Below are 19,044 nucleotides of genomic sequence, written 5' to 3'. Positions count from 1 at the left end.
TTTGGACCGTTCCCTTTCAAAACGTAAAAAATGCCACTCACTGGAGTAAAAAAAAAATAAAATAGTGAAGTCTTGATAATCGTCTGCAGTTATTACAAAATTAAGAACATCTCCCTCGTTTACAGCAAAATCAAAAACATCCAAATACACGGCAAAATCGTTAACATCAATTAATTGTAAGTGTGGTGCAGTTGTCAATTCTTGACTGCACATCTTGGCTTTTTGTGATTGTAATAATTTAAAAATTATTTTCAGCCCAAACCGACCTCTCAGACTAACTTTTGATCCAACCCGTAAATATCGGAGACCTGCAAATCCCTTAGTATAAATATGTTGTGGTCCACAGGCTGGGCAGCTGGGAGAGCAGGATCGTACTTCACCCGAGGTGGTGGAGAGGCTCAACTCCATAGACAACAGATACCAGGAGCTGATGGAGTTGGCCAAACTAAGGAAACAGCGACTGTTGGACGCCCTGTCACTGTACAAGCTGTTCAGTGAGGCGGACGGCGTGGAGCAGTGGATCGGAGAGAAGGTAGGCTGAGCAAGTCCCATACCTTGGCAAATTATGCTAGATCGACATTAAGAATTACAAATTACATTTTATTTGCTTAGTTTACCTGATGTCTGCCAATTTTTTAATTACTAATTAATTTCATTTTGGAACCTTTTTGCGACCTGTATGAAATCCTACGGTAACTTCTATGTAAATGTGTGATAGACATATTTAAAAGATCATCAACAAAATTTTAAATGGTGACTAAAATATTATTTGTTTGACAGTAGTAATCAAGAAACAAGAAACCCACATCAACAACAGTTTGTACAGTTTTAGCGAATAAGCTATTACCATAGGTCTCCTGGTACGACCTAGACCCAGAACCGATTTTCTTTTTTGTTTTGAGGTCCCTGGAGGCTAAAAACACCCTCCGTTCAAATTCAAGAGGGCATTAAAAAATGGCATACCGGTATTTGCTTGGTCATTTAACAAGGAGAATTAATTATGCATTGAGATAGACTTTTTTCTGCGACAATCTTGGCTATTATTGAGCTTGTCGTGGTTTGCAGGATCGTATGCTGCAGACTATGGTCCCAGCTAAGGACATTGAGGACGTTGAGATCATGAAACATCGTTACGACGGCTTTGACAAGGAGATGAACGCAAACGCATCTCGTGTCGCTGTCGTCAATCAGCTGGCTCGTCAGCTGTTGCATGTTGAGCATCCCAACTGTGAACAGATCGTGGCTCGTCAGAATCAGGTGAGGGAGTGGGAAGATTTTAGCAATTACCTTACAGTTTTATCGCTAAGCTTTTTGTTGTCAATTACTCATTCAACCTTATGATGCAACACAATATGTCAAACGGTTTTACTGGATGTGTTAATTTAATCTTGTTTTTAAGTCAATATGTTTACATAGCTAACAAAATAAAAACACTTAAAAGAACATTACATTATAAAAACCATTTTACACAAAGTTTACAGACAAAGCCTATTCTCCTATTTATCTGATAGCATAAGTTCAGGTAGATTTTGACTGAACCAGAAGCTGGGAATTAAACAAAATACAAATTTACCAACAAATATTAGCAAAGAAATTACGTGGAATTTTTATATTTGTACTTATTAAACGATGAATTGTTTCTAAGAAATAAAATAAAATTTGGAGTGAAGAACAAAAATTGAATACTACAAGAAAAAAATATGTAATTTATTTGTATGCTTAGAACTGTTAAATTAATTGGAAGAATACGTTGGTGTGAAATACACAGCTTGAAAACCTAGTGATGTATAGCAATTAAATGATGTTATGAGTCCATAGTCATAATTGGTGAGTAATTTACAGTGAATACTAATAACTTTACCAGTCAAAGCCACCACACTTCCTTGAGTCATTTAATTCAAATGCTGGTTTTGGTTGGAATCTCAGATTATTGACTACGATTTGACATTTCAGCTGAACCACGGCTGGGCCGAGCTGAGAGAGAAGGCTGAAGGCAAGAGAGAGGAGCTCAACTCTGCCCATGGAGTACAGAGCTTCCACATCGAGTGTAGAGAGACAATCAGCTGGATTGAGGACAAGAAACGCATCCTTCAGTCCACCGACAGTCTGGAGATGGACCTCACTGGAATCATGACATTGCAGGTGGGATAAGTGTTTCTACCACTTTGAAATTAATTACTTCTAACTTTTTAATCTCTCCAATGTTTGTTGATATTGTTTTCACTTGAAATGTATAACTTTACGTCTTTCCCAACTAAACTTTTGATGTTAGGTATGTATTTTGTTTGAGTTTTTATCTCACTTTAGAATCAAATTTCAAAAGAAGTTGACACTAGAAACTTAGAATTACCTTGTTGTCTCACACAATATAATCTCTAAAGAAGTTTTACACCGAGAAAAATTGTAATGCTATGTTGTGTAATTTCTTACTGTCTGTCTATACTCTCCCATACTTCTTTGGTGAGCTATCTGAACTATATTTGTTTCTGTAAAAATACCCTATTAGCCACATGCCTTTACTTTAAAATAATAATAAAAAAAAACAGTGCAAGTTTAACAGACATTTTAGAATAGAAGAGTTATTACACTCTTTTTGTAACTAGACTTTTCTTCATGGTGATTTCAGCTGGTAACATTGGAGATTATTTCAATTTTCAACTTTAACTATAAAATTTCTTCAATCTACTAATTTTTTTACTATTACTTTGCTTTTGAATGTGTTAAAACTTCATCCTTCTGCCAGCTTTACCCCCGCCATGATCTTTTTAAATAATCTTTAAAGAAGTAGCCTACTACACTTTGACATAATATGAGTGATGTGTGGCCTTTAAGTGTGCTCATAGACTCAAACTCTATCCCTAGATGAAAAGACCTTTTTCAAAATCTAAATTACAGAGTGAACATTAAGTATTCAACATTTATCTAACATTGTGTTGTGCCATACAGAGGCGACTGTCGGGTATGGAGAGGGACCTGGCTGCTATACAGGCCAAGCTGGACTCTCTAGAGGCCGAGGCTGACGCTATAGAGGCCGAACACCCTGAGGAGGCCGCTGTCATCAGGGAACGCATCACACAGATCACCCAGATATGGGAGCAGCTCACCCAGATGGTCAGTTTACAATATATTACGTTTTTTGTTGTTTAATTTTTTACAATGTACAACACAATATTACAGTAAACACCCAAGAAACAATAACCACCTTAGGTTAGAACTAGAACCCATGTCAATGGATTTATTACACTTTCTAAAGTTCTAAAGTATCAATTAGGCGGTTTTCTTGGTCTCTTGATGTAACTTTGGTCACTTCTTAATTTTGTTAACTTCATCCTTCAGCCAGTATTGCCCCCACAACAATCCTTCAGTTTTTTCAAACAAGCGTTTCCTCTCCCCCTGGTACACCCATAGTAGCAGGTTCATCCCTACTCTGTCTTGCCATCAAGGTGAGAGCAGTTACTACTTTTAATTTTGAAAACTTTCTCCCAAATGTGCAATCCCCTCTTCAATGTACCCCAACTATTTAATTTTGAAGGAGTCTTCTTTTTGAACACTTAAGTGGTTATATATCAGCTTGGAGAGCAAGCTGGCCTATTGGTTAGAGAGTGAAACTTCGGTCCTTGAGGTCCCAGGTTCAAATCCCGCCAAATCACCAATGAATTTTATCTAAGTGATGATGCCGCAACTTCTAGGTCTAGCCAAAATAATGTGAAAAACAATCCTTGGCTCGTACCTAGCATCCTAGGACAAAATATATGTCAGCTTCAAGCCATTGTAATTTGTTATACAATAACAAAATAATTTTAATTTTTAACACAAGGATTGTTTCCATAAAACCGTTTTAACATTTTCACACAAGATTTGTTTTTGCAGCTCAAAGAACGAGACTCTAAGCTGGAAGAGGCAGGAGACCTGCATCGTTTCTTGCGTGACCTGGATCACTTCCAGGCGTGGTTGACCAAGACACAGAAGGAGGTGGCGTCCGAGGACATCCCCGGCAGTCTGGCCGACGCTGAGCGACTGCTCAACCAACACCAGGCGATACGTGAGGAGATTGACAACTACACTGGCGACTACACCAAGATGATGGACTACGGAGAGACTGTCACTGCGGTGAGTTGTTTTACCAATATTTGTTGGTGAATCTAAATCAATGTTATTAAGATATTTGGGGAAATTTGATAGGTGATGGGTATTAAAAGGCACCATAGTTTACAAACTGTTGTATTTTCAGTTTGGGTTGATTAGAAAGTTGGTTTATACGACAGAAATCTGCAGTTGACATCAGCTTGTGTAAAATATAAAGTTATTCTAATGTAAATTACTGATTTATATTAAATACGGTAAATTTTAACTAAACTTCGATCATATCTCAGTTATATCTGATTACATTTTTGGCCTTTATGTACCCCTGTGTTCTATGTGGTTAGAACAATAAACCCCTCACTGGAGTTGGCTAGCAAAATGATACGGTGTTCGAGTCCTACCGGAAAACTTATTAAGTGTTGACAAGATTTTTACAAGGTCCTTATTTGTAGAACATAGGAACGAGAACTTCATATTGTAAGCTATAGCAACTTTTATTTCAATTAATTATGTTTTATAAATTATCCCAGTAACAAAATAGTAGGGAAAATAATTTTAGAAAGTAGCGCACTCTGTTAGTTTCTCAATTATGTTCTTTTGCAATAAATGATTAGCTGCTGCTGATTCATAAATGTCCACTTCTGTTTCCTAAAGCCAACAATCAAAACCAGAAGAAACTTTAATCGGGTATAATGAATCAGTTGTATGTTGATAACTGATTGATTCATCAGTGTTAGTTTCCTTGTAGCAGCACAGAGTGTTACATAGTGTTTGTGTGTCCAGGAGCCCAGCACACAGCAAGACCCGCAATACATGTTCCTGAGGGAGAGACTGAAGGCGCTGAGAGACGGATGGCAGGAGCTGCATCAGATGTGGGAGAACAGACAACAGTTGTTGTCGCAGTCCCTCAACCTGCAGATGTTTAACAGGGACGCCAGACAAGTGGAGGTGCTGCTGTCCCAACAGGAACATGTGCTCAGCAAGGACGACACTGTCGTAAGTAGTGTAGTTTAGAAGATTGGAAGAGACTCGGAAATTAAATCTTCAATTTGTCATAGTTATACCCCACATCATGAAGATCATCAATGTTGATACTCGCAAAAAAACATTTAACATTTAAATGCAAAGCAAAATAATTTACAATAACTGAACTGAATGAAGAACGGACCAAAATCAGCAAGGGTTTGAATCCAAACTGCAATGCATTTTTGTTTAAGGCATTGAACGTAATAGAATCTAAATCAGCAGTTTCAAGTCCTAAAAATGTGTTGCAGTTACTTTTTTATGCAGTTAACATTTTTTCAGTTCCAATTTCATTTTTACAAGAGAATACAAAACACTTTTGATGGAAGGGGTCTAGCCCCTCAAATTTTAGATAAATGTCTTACTTATCTTAGTTCCTTTAATCTTACTCAGTCATTTTGGAATTTTTTAAATTTATTTAAATTTTTCAACCACACTTTTTTCCTTTTATTACAAATTCAGTTCTTTTCTCCGACAATTATAAGACTGATACCTCTTTTAATTTAACCAGTAATACATCCTCTATGGCTGATGACTTCATGAGCCATTTCCTTGATAAAATATTTCATGACTTAGCAGTGCCATTTGTATCTTAAAACATATTTATCTTTTTTTTATCACTTATACTTTTCTGTATTGGCATAATCCAAATTTTCTTCTATATTATTTTACACTGAAAACTTTCTTTAAAATTATAATGACATAGATATTTTAGTTTCACACTTATTTCTTTGGGCATAGCTGTGTTCACATTTCCTATTTTCAAATATATTTTTGTTTGACAATTCGTATAACCTAACCTTTTTGTTTATTCTTCACAACTTCTTAACAAGATATTTACAATAATTGTATTGACAAAAGAAGCCTCAATTTTGTTGGAGTATTCAGTACAACCCAGTTAAAATCCCAACTAAAAGTTATCATTTTAATTTGTATTGAATTATTTTCAATTCTTTTGTAGATGAACCTGGAGCAAGCCGAGAACCTCATAAAACGACACGAGGCTTTCCTCACAACGATGGAAGCCAACGACGACAAAATCAACTCTGTTGTGCAGTTCGCCGGCCGCCTCTGCGACGAAGGCCACTTTGCTGGTTGGTCTTTAACTTTTTAAAAGCTTTTTATTAAAAAAAAATCACATAGGGCCTACTTGTTGATATAGCAACTAGTACTAGCAATCAACTAGCTGCTGGGACTAGCAACTAGTGCTGTCAATCAGCAGTGAACCCATGAATGCAGGGGTGGAAACAGTTTGTTCCAAAACGTTCATTAAGTAAAATGGCTACTTATTAAATATTTTGAAGTAATTCCAGGACCCTAAAAGTATTAGTTGTTCATTGTATTTTAATGTTTAAACCACTTAATAATTTTAATGTCAGGTTATATCCTTTCCTAAAAGCGCTTCTATTCTGCCTTGATGTTTGCCAACTCCAATTAGTTTATTATTGTGTGTAGTCCGCATAGTTATAACTGAATACATGATTTACACTACCGTAGGCAGTAATGTAAATATGTCCTGGAATTTCAATTTAAAAGCTGTTAGAAATAAATTGACATACAGAGTTAATCAGCCCTTTTTCCACCTACTTAGCAAATTCAATCTTTATTTTTTAGTTGTGATAAAACTGAACACTTATCAATTTTGTCTTCTGAAAAACGCTGATTAAGATTAGCAGAACAAGATCTAAAACTGTTTATTGTGTAGCGGACAAAGTGAGCAAGAAGGCGGAGAACATAGCGGACAGACGCAACGCCAACCGAGAACGAGCTTTGCAGCAGATGGAGAAGCTCAAGGACCAACTGCAACTACATCAGTTCCTTCAGGTACTGCAGCAACTTTAAGAAAAACCTTAAGATATTAATCCTACAGGTATTATGCAAAATTATAGTGGTGGGAAAAGTAGTTAGCTTTGTTGGGGGTGCAAAGAAGAGAACAATGCTCCGCAAGGAGGGCGCCAATATCTCTCGGGCCTATTGTGTGTCACATGCAAACAGCGGACATGGTTAGTGGTGTACATAACCAAGCATACTCTTTCAAAATGAAAATGATTGCCAGTCTTCTTTAATCTTACAATGCCCTTTAAGATTACTGATTAGTCTCAGTGTAGAAATACATGAAAAAGGTGATCTGGTAGAGTAAGAGAATTAAAAAAACCAGATAAATGCATTTCTGTTGCACCAAGACGCAAACCATTGATATTGCTGCCAAGGTTCTGTAGACATTTTTAATTTTGCTATAAAAACTTATGTATTTTATACTATAAAGAAACTAACTTTTACAACCTAATTGAGATATTATAAGGCAGGAGTAAAGATTCTTTACAAATAGCATTTAACAATTTGAATCTCAATTGAATCAATTGTTTTCTGTATAATGAATGAACTGGATGTAACATGATGATGATGGTCTGTGTTTGTGTCACAGGATTGCGAGGAGCTGGGTGAGTGGGTGCAGGAGAAGAAGTTCATCGCTCAAGATGAGACGTACAGAAGTGCCAAGACTGTACACAGCAAGTGGACCAGACACCAGGCGTTTGAGGCGGAGATTGCTTCCAACAAGGACCGCCTCAAGAGAGTACAACAGGTAATGAATCGGTCAAGTGGTTCGGTTGTATGACAAGATTTCACTCACACAACATCGGTTACTTTCCATGTTTGATGGTGTATGTACGTGGCTGTTGACTAAGCTTCTTCATCTTCTATCCCTCTACAATTTCTCTTAGTCCCCTTTAAACCCTCTTTACCTCTTCTGTCTTCCCTCTTCTAGCTCTTCCTCTGTGTTAACCTCCCTCAATCACCAACTTCTCTCTTCTATAAATCTATACAAATGCCACATTTTTCTTTAAATATTTTTGAAAAATTTAGTCTTGCATATTAATTTTGATCAAGGGGATGTTAGATTATCTTAGTCAAATAAAGCTTTTATATTGACTTTATCCGTACTAAAATATGTCCTTGAACTATTCTTCTAATATTTTACTGTTATTACTTCAACTTTGGGCTTTGTCCCTGTAGCATCTGACGTTGCAGCGTGTTTGTTGATTATTTGAACTTGACACATATCATACTAATTAATCAATCGATCAACCATTCCTTCAATTCTTGTTAGAACACAATCCAGTTGAGTAGAGTGTTGTAATGCCTATCATCACCTTGTTTGGCCATAAGAAGTTACAAATTTCCATAATGTGAAATTTGAGATTGGACATATATTCTGACTATGTTTTGATTGTTTGTGAAGGCTGGCGAAGAGCTGATGAAGGAGAAGCCGGAGCTGGCTGAGGTCATTGCTCCTAAGATTTCTGACCTTCAACATCAGTTTGCCGACCTTGAAACCACCACCAAGGACAAGGGAGAGCGATTGTTTGATGCCAACAGGTAAACATCCAAACTTGAGAACAATTGAGGAATATTTATAAACGGTGACCAAGAATAACATTTGGTTGAACAGCTCCAGACCAATGGGTTGTGGTTTGTGTGTGGCAAGGTATAAAGCAGCGAAAGTGTGATTCATACATAGATGGACACTTTTGTAATAGTGTTTTGAGGTAATTTTGAATACAATATTATTTTTTTTAATAAGTAGGTAGTAGCAATTGTCTTTTTAAAACCTTTTGGTCAAATTGGACTCTAAAGACGTTAGAAAAGAGATATAGTAGCTCAACAATCTTCTCGGAACCATATGGATATGAGATTTTGATTTGACAAGCCACAAAGCTATACCTCTCATTCTGACCAATGTGTTTTCCTTTAGTCCAAACCCAATATATGAAACAACCGTAACTATACAAATTCTCATTCACAAACATTCAAGTTTGTTTTAAACACAACTCTTCCTCATCTAACCCCACTTCTCCCTGCCTACAGAGAAGTCCTGGTCCACCAGACCTGCGATGACATCGACTCTTGGATGAACGACCTCGAGAAACAGATCGAGAGCGAAGACACTGGCAATGACTTGGCCTCTGTTAATATTCTCATGCAGAAACAACAGGTAACTTTGTTCAAATATGTCTTATGTAGAAGAGGTGAACTCATGTTGTAACATAAATTAAAACAATCAGTGTAATTTTAACAATTGGTAAGTTTTTATAATTCCCAATTCTAAGGATAAAGAAAATGTATGTTGTTAGTAGAAACATTTACATTTGCAGGATTGTCGTCTTGTTATTGTATGGTTTAGTGATCTGGGTCTGTAAATACAGTACAATGTTGTTAGCAAGTGTCCTATATAGCTGGTATTCAATTAATTTACTCTTAAAGCCAATAGTGGCATTTCCATAAGGTGATTGATTGTCATCTTCCTTAAACTTCAATATGTACAAGCAAATTGAGGCACTCTCCTATTGACAAAATGATTTTTTTTATCATTTTACCTTCATGAGACTTTTCCTATATAAATGTAGACTGTTTTCATCGCATTTGTGTCGCAAACCCTACAAGCTAGAAAATCCTTCAAACCGATGAACCGATGTGTTGCAGATGATTGAGACGCAGATGGCAGTGAAGGCCAAGCAGGTGACAGAGCTGGAGACCCAGGCTGCCTTCCTGGAGAAGACTGTACCAGACAAGATAGATGAGATCAAGGCCAAGAAGTCCAAGGTGGAGGAGAGATTCCAGCAACTCAAGGCACCGCTGCTGGAGAGGCAGAGGGCTCTGGAGAAGAAGAAGGAAGCGTTCCAGGTAATCCATCCAATCCTTTTATGAGTAGTGTTGTTTGAAAATAACTCATACAATTCCTCTATGAGTAGCGTTGTTGACCACAGAGCTATGAATCATTAGATAGGGGTTGCAGCTGAATAAAATCCTTAGTAAAAATCCTTAGTTTGGTAATAACTAACTGATATCTGTATCTAAGTTTATGTGTAAGGATCCTGATTCATAGTTTGATGGATGAAACAAAACTAACTCAGCTGTCCTTATTCAAATGGCTCTTAAGGCGTCTCCAGTCTCCACTAAAGTTGTTAGTGACAGCTCATCTTGGTCACTAACGTAGCTACCTCCTCAAAGTGTGTCACTGATTTAACAAATTAATAAAATTCTTTTTTTTTGTTTTAAAACTATCGTGCAAGTAGGCCTATTGTAATGAGTTTTGTTGCTCAGTTCCGTCGAGATGTGGAGGACGAGAAGTTGTGGATCGTGGAGAAGATGCCACTGGCAACGTCGCAAGAGTACGGCAACAGTCTGTTCAACGTACACACTCTCAAGAAGAAGAACCAGGTTTGTGATAGACACAGTGCTACTGCTTTTCAGGAGACATTATTAAAACACAAATAACCATGTCAAGAGTCTACACACTATGGAGTTAATCTCACAGTTCATTGGCGTAAAGTGTGACCATATGTTCAATATATTGTCATCTTTTCAACAAAAAGAAAACTGTTTTTTATCTAAATAGACCTAAAATTGCCTGTGACTGTGGGAGAAAACAGTGATTACAAATATTTGTAGTAGTTTTTGTCCTCACAACTTTATTACTACCACGTCATTATTTTTGTTTATTTAACTCTACAGTAGTTGACTAGCCAATGGTTAATATCGAGACAATCATTGAGAGATTGTTGACTCAATGTGATGTATGTGTTGTCTAGTCACTTGCCACGGAGATTGACAACCACGAGCCTCGCATACAACATGTGTGTCATAACGGCCAGAAGCTGATAGAGGAAGGCCATGAGGACGCTGGACAGTTCAAGGACCTCATAGACGACCTGACAGACAAGTGGAGGCAACTCAAGGACGCTGTTGACCACCGCCGTAACCAGCTGTTGCAGAGCGAGAAGGCTCAGCAGGTAAACTGCCTTGTGTGTCTCATAAGGGTCAAATCAAATTAAATCAAAATAATTTATTCCACAAAAACATTAATACATAAAATACAATATTTAAAAAAAACATATTTATAAATAATAGGGGTCTGCGGTACAGAAAATTTAAATAATGGTGTAAATACCTTCATTTATGTGATCATTATGTTGCTAAACTGCAACCGGTTTCGACTCACAAAGGAGTCATCGTCGGGCCAGTACAGATGTCTTCTTGCTTCATTCGAAGGTCGTCAATTCATAATAAATAAATACATTTAATACGCACACGTACACAAACATAGAAACGAACATTTAGGGTTAAAAATGAAGGATAACACTACAACGGTAACGGGACACGTTCAATAAATTAATTATTCAATAAAAATTACAATGATTTTCTGTTTCATTTCCAATGGTTCATTCTACGTCTTAACATTAAAAATTTTGCTATGCACAGGGTATTCTCAGCACTATGAGAATTTTTCCCTAAAAGATAACACATTGTCAAATTTTAGTATTTTACTTTAAGTACAGTAGGCTCTTTTGCTCAAATTTTTGGTGACAGTAATTGAGAAATTTACAGTGGTTATTACACCTTGGTTGATCATTTATCAGGCATTTGTCATATGACACTATTGTATTTCTTAAAGAAATCTCAATAAAGAAAATTGACTAATTGATTGATTGAATAACCTGAATGTTTGTTGCAGTACTTGTTTGACGCTAGCGAGGCAGAGAGTTGGATGAGCGAACAAGAGTTGTACATGATGGTGGAGGATCGAGGCAAGGACGAGATCTCCGCACAGAACATGATGAAGAAACACAAGAGTCAGGAAGTGGCTGTGGAGGATTACTCCGAGACAATCAGACAACTGGGCGAGACAGCGAGACAACTCACCAGTGAACACCACCCTCAGAGGTTAGAAAACATCGGGTCGCTATCATTGACCTTCTGGTAGGGTCATGTTGGGGGATGTGTCGGGTTTAAATCAATGAAAACACAACTTAGGAATAAATCTGTAAAGGTACAAAACTGACGAAATTTGGTACAGTATGTTGGTACTTATCCTTGGTATCTCCAGACTTTTTTTTTGAAATTTTTAATTTGTTATTTTCTCGCAAAAACAATTAGAACTACGCGGAAATAATATTTTCACAAAACGACCTTTTTTCCCTAAACAAATGTGTTTTTTGTGATTACCAATAAAATGTAGTTACTTCCACCGCTTACCCATTATAAGGTTTTTTGACAATCTAATGGAAAAAGTACGTGTCAGTTTGCTAAAACCATTTGTTCCTATAGTCTTAAGCAAGAATATTTTCCTTGTCAGAATGTCAGCCAACACTTGCCGTTTGTTACAGTGAGCTGATCGCAGTCAAGCAGGCGCAGGTAGACAAGCTGTACGCAGGACTCAAGGACCTGGCTGGTGAGAGGAGAGCCAAGCTGGATGAAGCTCTGCAGCTGTTCATGTTGAACAGGGAGGTAGACGATCTGGAACAGTGGATCGCAGAGAGAGAGTTGGTGGCTGGCTCTCACGAGCTGGGACAGGACTACGACCATGTTACGGTAAGTGGACTCAAACTGTTCTGTTATGCATTGCTTAATAGTCCCAGTTCCTCAGTTAGAGGTTTTACTGAATTGTATATTATACCGCCGTCTTGACCTTGAGCGAAAGTTCTGGTTACTACAGTTTAGGCTGGTTAACAAACATACTTAAAGCTCATTGTATTGGAACTTTACTGGGGCTAAATGTGATTTTGTGTTTGAAATCTAGGTTTTTGGCATAAATGCAAAAAAAGATGTTTTTAATACATGCATAGCGGGTCTAAAGTAGGTAACTCTGTTGATTATCCAAATGTATGCGAAATATGTAGACTATCGATTGTTTTAATCAGTTGTAGCTTATTGTTGCATTCTTATCAATATTTCGACGTATCGATAGTCTAAATTATATTGTACATTAACACAATCGTAATGGACAAAATTATTGAATCACTTACTAAACAGCCGCTAGCAAAATTGTAAACAAAATGGCTCGTTTTGAGAGTTATCTATACATGAAAAGTATTCTTGTTTTCTGACTTAGATCACTTAAATAATGGTGCAATACAACAAAAAATATAGTTGATTACACGGGCCCAATGTCTCTTTCCTACCCTCGCTTATTTTGAAACGAGCTCAGGTCAAAAAGAGTCACTTTACGCCCTAGTGATGACATATGCTAATTTTGTACTTTGTTGAATTTAAATCTGTTGTGATCCACAAAAATATTTATTTATTTTTTAAATATGCTAATATACATTTTTCCTACTAATCTTACTTTGAAAACACTGACAAACGTGATAATTTACATAGTGGTTAAAATGTCAACTTGAAAGAGATCTGATGATTATCATTTTGTGCAGTTGCTGTGGGAGAGGTTCAACCAGTTTGCGCAAGACACTGACGTTACGGGCACTGAGCGTGTGGCGGCCGTCAACAACATTGCAGACTCGCTGATAGCAGCCGGCCACAGCGACTCTGCCACCATCGCTGAGTGGAAGGACGGACTCAACGAGGCATGGCAGGATCTGCTGGAGCTCATAGAGACAAGGAAACAGGTGAGGCCTCTCAGAGTCGCGTTGTTGGGCAAATGATATGAATTAGATGTTAGTGTTCTAATATCCTATTTGTCAAGTACGGTGGAATTTCGCAAATCCAAACTTAATGGCATTAGATCCTGTTTGCATAATTGTTTTGATTGTTTTGACCAAATGAAACAAAAGGAAAAGTTTGTTACCAATCTACGGCTTTGCTCATCATGTTGTTTCTCTAAAACCTTACCTTGATGATTAAATTGACTTAACAGTTGAGATGTTGTTCAATTTTAAACTGAAGAAACAAACCTTAACTAAAATGTACCGAACACCTTTGATAAAACATAAAGACCTTTTTCTTAACTCCCTTTGAATCAAGTTTTGTAGAATTTCACGTGTTTCTTCCATTCTGCCACAAACTTTTTTTACCAATTCAATTATAATTTCATTGATCAACCAACTGTATAATTGCAACATTGTTAACAACTGTGTTGTTTCTAGATGTTGGTCGCCTCTAGAGAGCTGCACAAGTTCTTCCATGACTGCAAGGACGTTCTCGGCCGCATCTCGGAGAAGCAGCACGCCATGTCTGACGAGTTGGGACGTGACGCAGGCAGTGTGTCTCAGCTGCAGAGGAAACACCAGACCTTCCTACAGGACCTTCAGACTCTTCACTCACAGGTATGAAGAAATTCTAACACAACAGTCTCCAACCATTGAAGCAGGGTAATACTAAAATTCTGTCGTCAACCAAAGTATTTTATCTAGAAGCGGTTGCACCTGAAAAAACAAGAGTTGGTAGTCGCAGCATAAATTTAAAAAATTAAACAATATACCTAATTACTGCACTCCTCTTAATTAAGGTTTCACAAAATCTCCGCAGCCAGAGAAGCGTAACATTTTTCTGATTTTTTCAATAGAAAATGCTTAAACTGTTATTTATTTAAAACACTCGTCAAATTGTAAATATATGAGGGTTGCATGTAAATTAACTACTCCATCAAGCTCACGTCACAGTCAAGTAAACAGTTAAAATCTAAGTCCAAGGTTGTTCTACATCATCTACTACTATTATTCCTAAGCAAATAGTATTGTAATAGGATTTGAAAACTTCTAACAGAAAATTGGCGCTCACGACTACGAATTACGTTCTGGGATTCGGTTTCTCTTGGAAAGGGGTCAATCCCTGTTAAATTCTTCAAAAGTTTTGTCTGACCAGCTGTTTCCTTGCAACAGGTCCAACAAATCTCCGACGAGTCTGCCAAGCTGCAGGCGTCGTACGCCGGAGACAAGGCCAAGGAGATCACCAATCGTGAGGCGGAGGTGCGCGGCGCATGGGCAACTCTGCAACAGCTGTGCGACGCTCGACGCCAGAAACTGGCCGACACCGGTGACCTGTTCAAGTTCTTCAACATGGTGCGAACACTGATGTTGTGGATGGACGATGTCGTCAGACAGATGAACACCTCCGAAAAACCAAGGTGAGTTGCCGATAAACCAACGATACAGTTGCTTTGTCTATTTTGTCACTGTTCTAAATCGAATGCTACTGATAATATTAACATGTATCCTAATCTCTTGCAGAGAAAAAACTATAATTGATGAGGTTGGTTGACTGTACTGGCTATGGTATTTGGCATTGCAGCTGGGATAAATTTCACCTAGGTTTTCCATGTGTGAAAGAATGGTAAAAAACTATCAAAAACATTTTAGTTGTGACGACTACTGAGTGTGATGACTACTTAAGGGGCAACTTTATAATGGAAATGATCTGTGGCTAGTGAGAAAAGTTGCCAAGCTGATTCACACTAATTTGGACAGTACTACTGTTCACACCAAAAGCAAAAAGTTAAACTTAATTTTTAAACTTAACCCTTAGGAGACCACATTCTGATTTTTCAGAATTTGTTATTTTTTTTTTATAAAAAGACGAACGTCCGATACATTGGCAGTTTAAACAAAAGATTGTAAAAAAAAATCTAAAAACTGCATGCAAGAAATGTGAAAGAGGGCTGCTATTCAAAAGTTATAGAATTTTTTATAACATTGCAGAAACTGTTAGAAGTACCCCGGTCCTAAGCAGCGTGTCATATACTATTGGGTTGATCTCCAAAGGGTTAAAGCTTTTAATTGACGAAAAAATGTTGACGATCTTTGGTTTTAGTTCAACATTCAGTTAACAAATTTGATCCTTTTCACATGAATTTAATTTTGAAAAAGGAGAAATTTTTGGTCACTGGTCAATTGTTTAGCAAAAAAGTAATTAAACACTTAATATTGTTTAGGGATGTGAGTGGTGTTGAACTGCTCATGAACAACCACCAGAGCCTGAAGGCAGAGATTGACACAAGAGAAGACAACTTCACAGCTTGTATCTCACTAGGCAAGGAACTGTTGTCTAGGAACCACTACGCCTCCACCGAGGTAAGCATGGTGAAAACAAGTCTAGAAGGTCATCAAACAATAAACCACAGAAAAATTTGTTGTTAGAAGTACCCCAATGACATGCATGTAGCATTAAGTTTAGATTTGATGTTCTAAAACGGTTTGACTTATTTTGTAGTTCAACCATTCACTTTCAATGCCAATATTGGTTAATGCCAATAAATTACAATTACCTTCCTGTCTAAGAACTTAATTGACTAAAAAAATATACTAAACTGAGAATATTTACTGTCATAATCCGAATATAATCAGTTATGTTTACGGTAGATCAAAATAAATTATTATATTGGTGAATATTCTTTTTAAAGGCAACCAAGGTGCATTTTTTGTTTAGTAGGTGTTAGTAATTTACTTTCACTCAAGTCAACATTTTTTAGTATTTAAAATACTTTGAATATGAATGGAAGATACAAAAAAGTCTCGGTAACCCATGTTCATCAAGGAATATGAAATACTACTTAAATACTGAATACTATACTACTGAGTACTTAAATACTACTGAAATACCTACTTAGGATGGATTGTGATTAATTGACCGTCACTCATGCTCAACAACAAATTGCCAAAATATAAAAATAAAACCCTTTTGTTATTTTTTAGATTAAAGAAAAACTGTTGGGTCTGACGAACCAGAGGAATTCCCTGTTGCATCGCTGGGAAGAGAGATGGGAAAACCTCCAACTCAGTGAGTTTATAAGTTTTGTTTACTTCCATCCTGTATTTTGATTTTGTTTAGACAATCAATCAATTTAACTTATGTGGAGAGTACAAAACCAAAAATATCCTCGGTTTTGTGGTAATTTAAACTGGAGTTGATAAATCAATCTTCGGTTTCATAATTTATAAACCTACGCTTTGGTAGTGTGAAATTGGTTTCCAGCCGCACAAAATACACCGAATAAGTCTTAATGCCTAAAATCTATCTAGTTTACTTCTTTACCTATAGTTTACCCCTCAGTAAAATAAAAATACCCTTTTTTCTAGCAATGAATAGTTAAACTGTAGTTATTAAGATTGGAAATACTGATGATAAGAGAAAGAAGAACATGTTTCGAAAGCGAACTCACTGGCCAGGTTACAAATACTAGCCCTGAAAATGAGCGAGGGAGGTAACGCTGGAAATACAGAAGAGACGATCACTTAGTCCTGTCATCTTATCACACACTACACTGACTGTGTACTTAGTCTTAGTCATGTATGTGTGGCTGTGTGTGTGGGGGGTTATTCTGATCCTGCCATGACACAAAGATATTTGAAAACTTTTGAATGCTAGGATATGTTTTTAGTTGTTAAGTAATACAATTTCAACCAAATTTACCCTATGTTTGTTATAGTCCTGGAAGTCTACCAGTTCGCCAGAGACGCGGCCGTCGCAGAAGGCTGGCTGATCGCACAAGAACCCTACCTGCTCAGTCAAGAGCTGGGCGTAAGTACCATCCTTTGCAACTATGAAATTAAATCATTTAAACAAATATTTATATTTATAATTGTTTGTTATTTTTACTGAAAAACATTAGTAATAAAATAAATTAGTTGGTAAAATATGAGCTGTTTTTGAATTTTCAATTTAATTGTTTAAATTTCATATCATCAACGATTAGATGTTGACAATTTCAACTTTTCCAGATGACAATCGACGAAGTGGAGAACTTGATAAAGAAACACGAAGCGTTTGAAAAATCGGCAGCCGCTCAGGAGGAACGCTTCATGGCTCTTGAGAGGCTAACTACCGTAAGTGTCGGCTCTTTAATTTGTTTAAACAAACAAGATGAAAGTGGTTAGTTTGGTTCTTCATGCCACAAACAGTTCAATTGCTATCCTTAAGTTGGAAGTGAGATATGATTTATTTAATGATTATTTAAATATGATTTAAAGTTTTCTAACATCAATTCAACAGATTATGACATTTTTTCCACAATGCAATATCAGTTAAATAGTTTTTATTTTTTTAACTTTACAACTTTGGTTGTTTATGTAGGAAAAAATATTATGAACCCTCATCAATATAACATTTATTCATGAGATTTAAATGTTATTTACTTGGGATTCGTAAACTGTCAAAATAGCATTTTAGACTAATTTAAAAGAGTTGAAATTGGTTGTTAGATTTCAGACAAATGTTATTTATTGGTGATGATGATTCTTCAGCTCATCATGTTATATTATTTTTAATTAATCTTCCATCAATCATCCATCAGTTGATAAATTTTGAACTCATTTCCTTCCAAAAATGTTTGTGGCACAGTTTAGTTTCTATCCAAGTTTCAAACTGATTTTTCACTAATGTTGTATTTTGTGTCGACAGTTTGAACTGAAGGAACTCAAGAGGAGACAAGAAGAAGAAGAAAGGAAGAGACAGGAAGAGTTGGCCGCCAAAACTCCTCCCCCTACGTCACCACAAGACCAGTCCTCAGACAGGTATAACGTTCTTGTTACTTTTATTAATTTCCTTCACGCAGTATTACTTGTTATTCACCATGTATTTTTAAACACTAAATCACAAAACAAAACAAAACAAAAACACAATAGCTTATTCCCTATATGGTAAATTCGGTAAAATCATCCAGTTTAGCCAAGAAATACATTACAAAAAATTAAATGAAACTGCAAATCAATTTGTAACAGTATTTTTACCCTAGTATATAAACTGTAAATAAAATCTTAATTCAAACAACGTTTTTTACGAATACCAAGTAACCATGTCAATTTTTTTTACAATAAGACCTAAGGTAGGTCTTATTTTTAATTTTTGTATCAAAATTAGTAGTAATAATAGTGTTGTATTGAGCAAATGATTTATTTGTATCCATTAGTACACTTAAACAAATTTATTTGAATCTTACATAAATTAATAGCTTGTTAAAATGTAAATATCTTTTGTATGGTTATATGAAAAATTTACTCCATTTAATACTACTTAAGATCTTTTGATGAACATTCTTAATTAATTATTGACTTTTCCTTTTCAGACCGGACGGTGAAGGAGTGGAGTCAGAGGCACAACAAAATGGAGAAAAAGAGGCGGAAAGTCGGAAAGGTGAGTTACACCGGTGTACAGAACTTGATAACTTTTTTCTTGTATATCTGTCCCTAAGAGTGGTACACATGTTGA

At 36.5% G+C, this 19,044-nt stretch overlaps 1 protein-coding gene across 6 annotated transcripts in view; it reads left to right on the top strand.

Annotated features, from left to right (window-relative positions):
* Positions 1-19,044, top strand: part of LOC128987044 (spectrin beta chain) — a 124,901-nt gene that overhangs the window by 91,614 nt on the left and 14,243 nt on the right. For all 6 annotated transcript variants that reach the window (XM_054407712.1, XM_054407709.1, XM_054407710.1 and 3 more), the window contains 25 exons: positions 347-532; positions 1,066-1,257; positions 1,954-2,142; positions 2,947-3,111; positions 3,871-4,110; positions 4,867-5,079; positions 6,068-6,200; positions 6,812-6,930; positions 7,532-7,690; positions 8,348-8,484; positions 8,974-9,100; positions 9,589-9,789; positions 10,210-10,326; positions 10,698-10,898; positions 11,621-11,829; positions 12,273-12,477; positions 13,317-13,511; positions 13,989-14,168; positions 14,724-14,968; positions 15,773-15,911; positions 16,533-16,617; positions 17,267-17,358; positions 17,559-17,663; positions 18,238-18,350; positions 18,902-18,969. In XM_054407712.1, coding sequence (XP_054263687.1) covers positions 347-532; positions 1,066-1,257; positions 1,954-2,142; positions 2,947-3,111; positions 3,871-4,110; positions 4,867-5,079; positions 6,068-6,200; positions 6,812-6,930; positions 7,532-7,690; positions 8,348-8,484; positions 8,974-9,100; positions 9,589-9,789; positions 10,210-10,326; positions 10,698-10,898; positions 11,621-11,829; positions 12,273-12,477; positions 13,317-13,511; positions 13,989-14,168; positions 14,724-14,968; positions 15,773-15,911; positions 16,533-16,617; positions 17,267-17,358; positions 17,559-17,663; positions 18,238-18,350; positions 18,902-18,969 — 4,015 coding nt within the window. The remainder of the gene's footprint in view (positions 1-346; positions 533-1,065; positions 1,258-1,953; positions 2,143-2,946; positions 3,112-3,870; positions 4,111-4,866; positions 5,080-6,067; positions 6,201-6,811; positions 6,931-7,531; positions 7,691-8,347; positions 8,485-8,973; positions 9,101-9,588; positions 9,790-10,209; positions 10,327-10,697; positions 10,899-11,620; positions 11,830-12,272; positions 12,478-13,316; positions 13,512-13,988; positions 14,169-14,723; positions 14,969-15,772; positions 15,912-16,532; positions 16,618-17,266; positions 17,359-17,558; positions 17,664-18,237; positions 18,351-18,901; positions 18,970-19,044) is intronic.

Source organism: Macrosteles quadrilineatus, unplaced genomic scaffold (genome assembly GCF_028750875.1).
Source record: "Macrosteles quadrilineatus isolate MER2022 unplaced genomic scaffold, UCM_ALF_1.0 Scaffold_2__2_contigs__length_208266976, whole genome shotgun sequence".
NCBI classification, from domain to species: domain Eukaryota; kingdom Metazoa; phylum Arthropoda; class Insecta; order Hemiptera; family Cicadellidae; genus Macrosteles; species Macrosteles quadrilineatus.
Note: the sequence above shows the minus strand (reverse complement) of the source record. Positions and strands in the feature narration are given on the sequence as shown.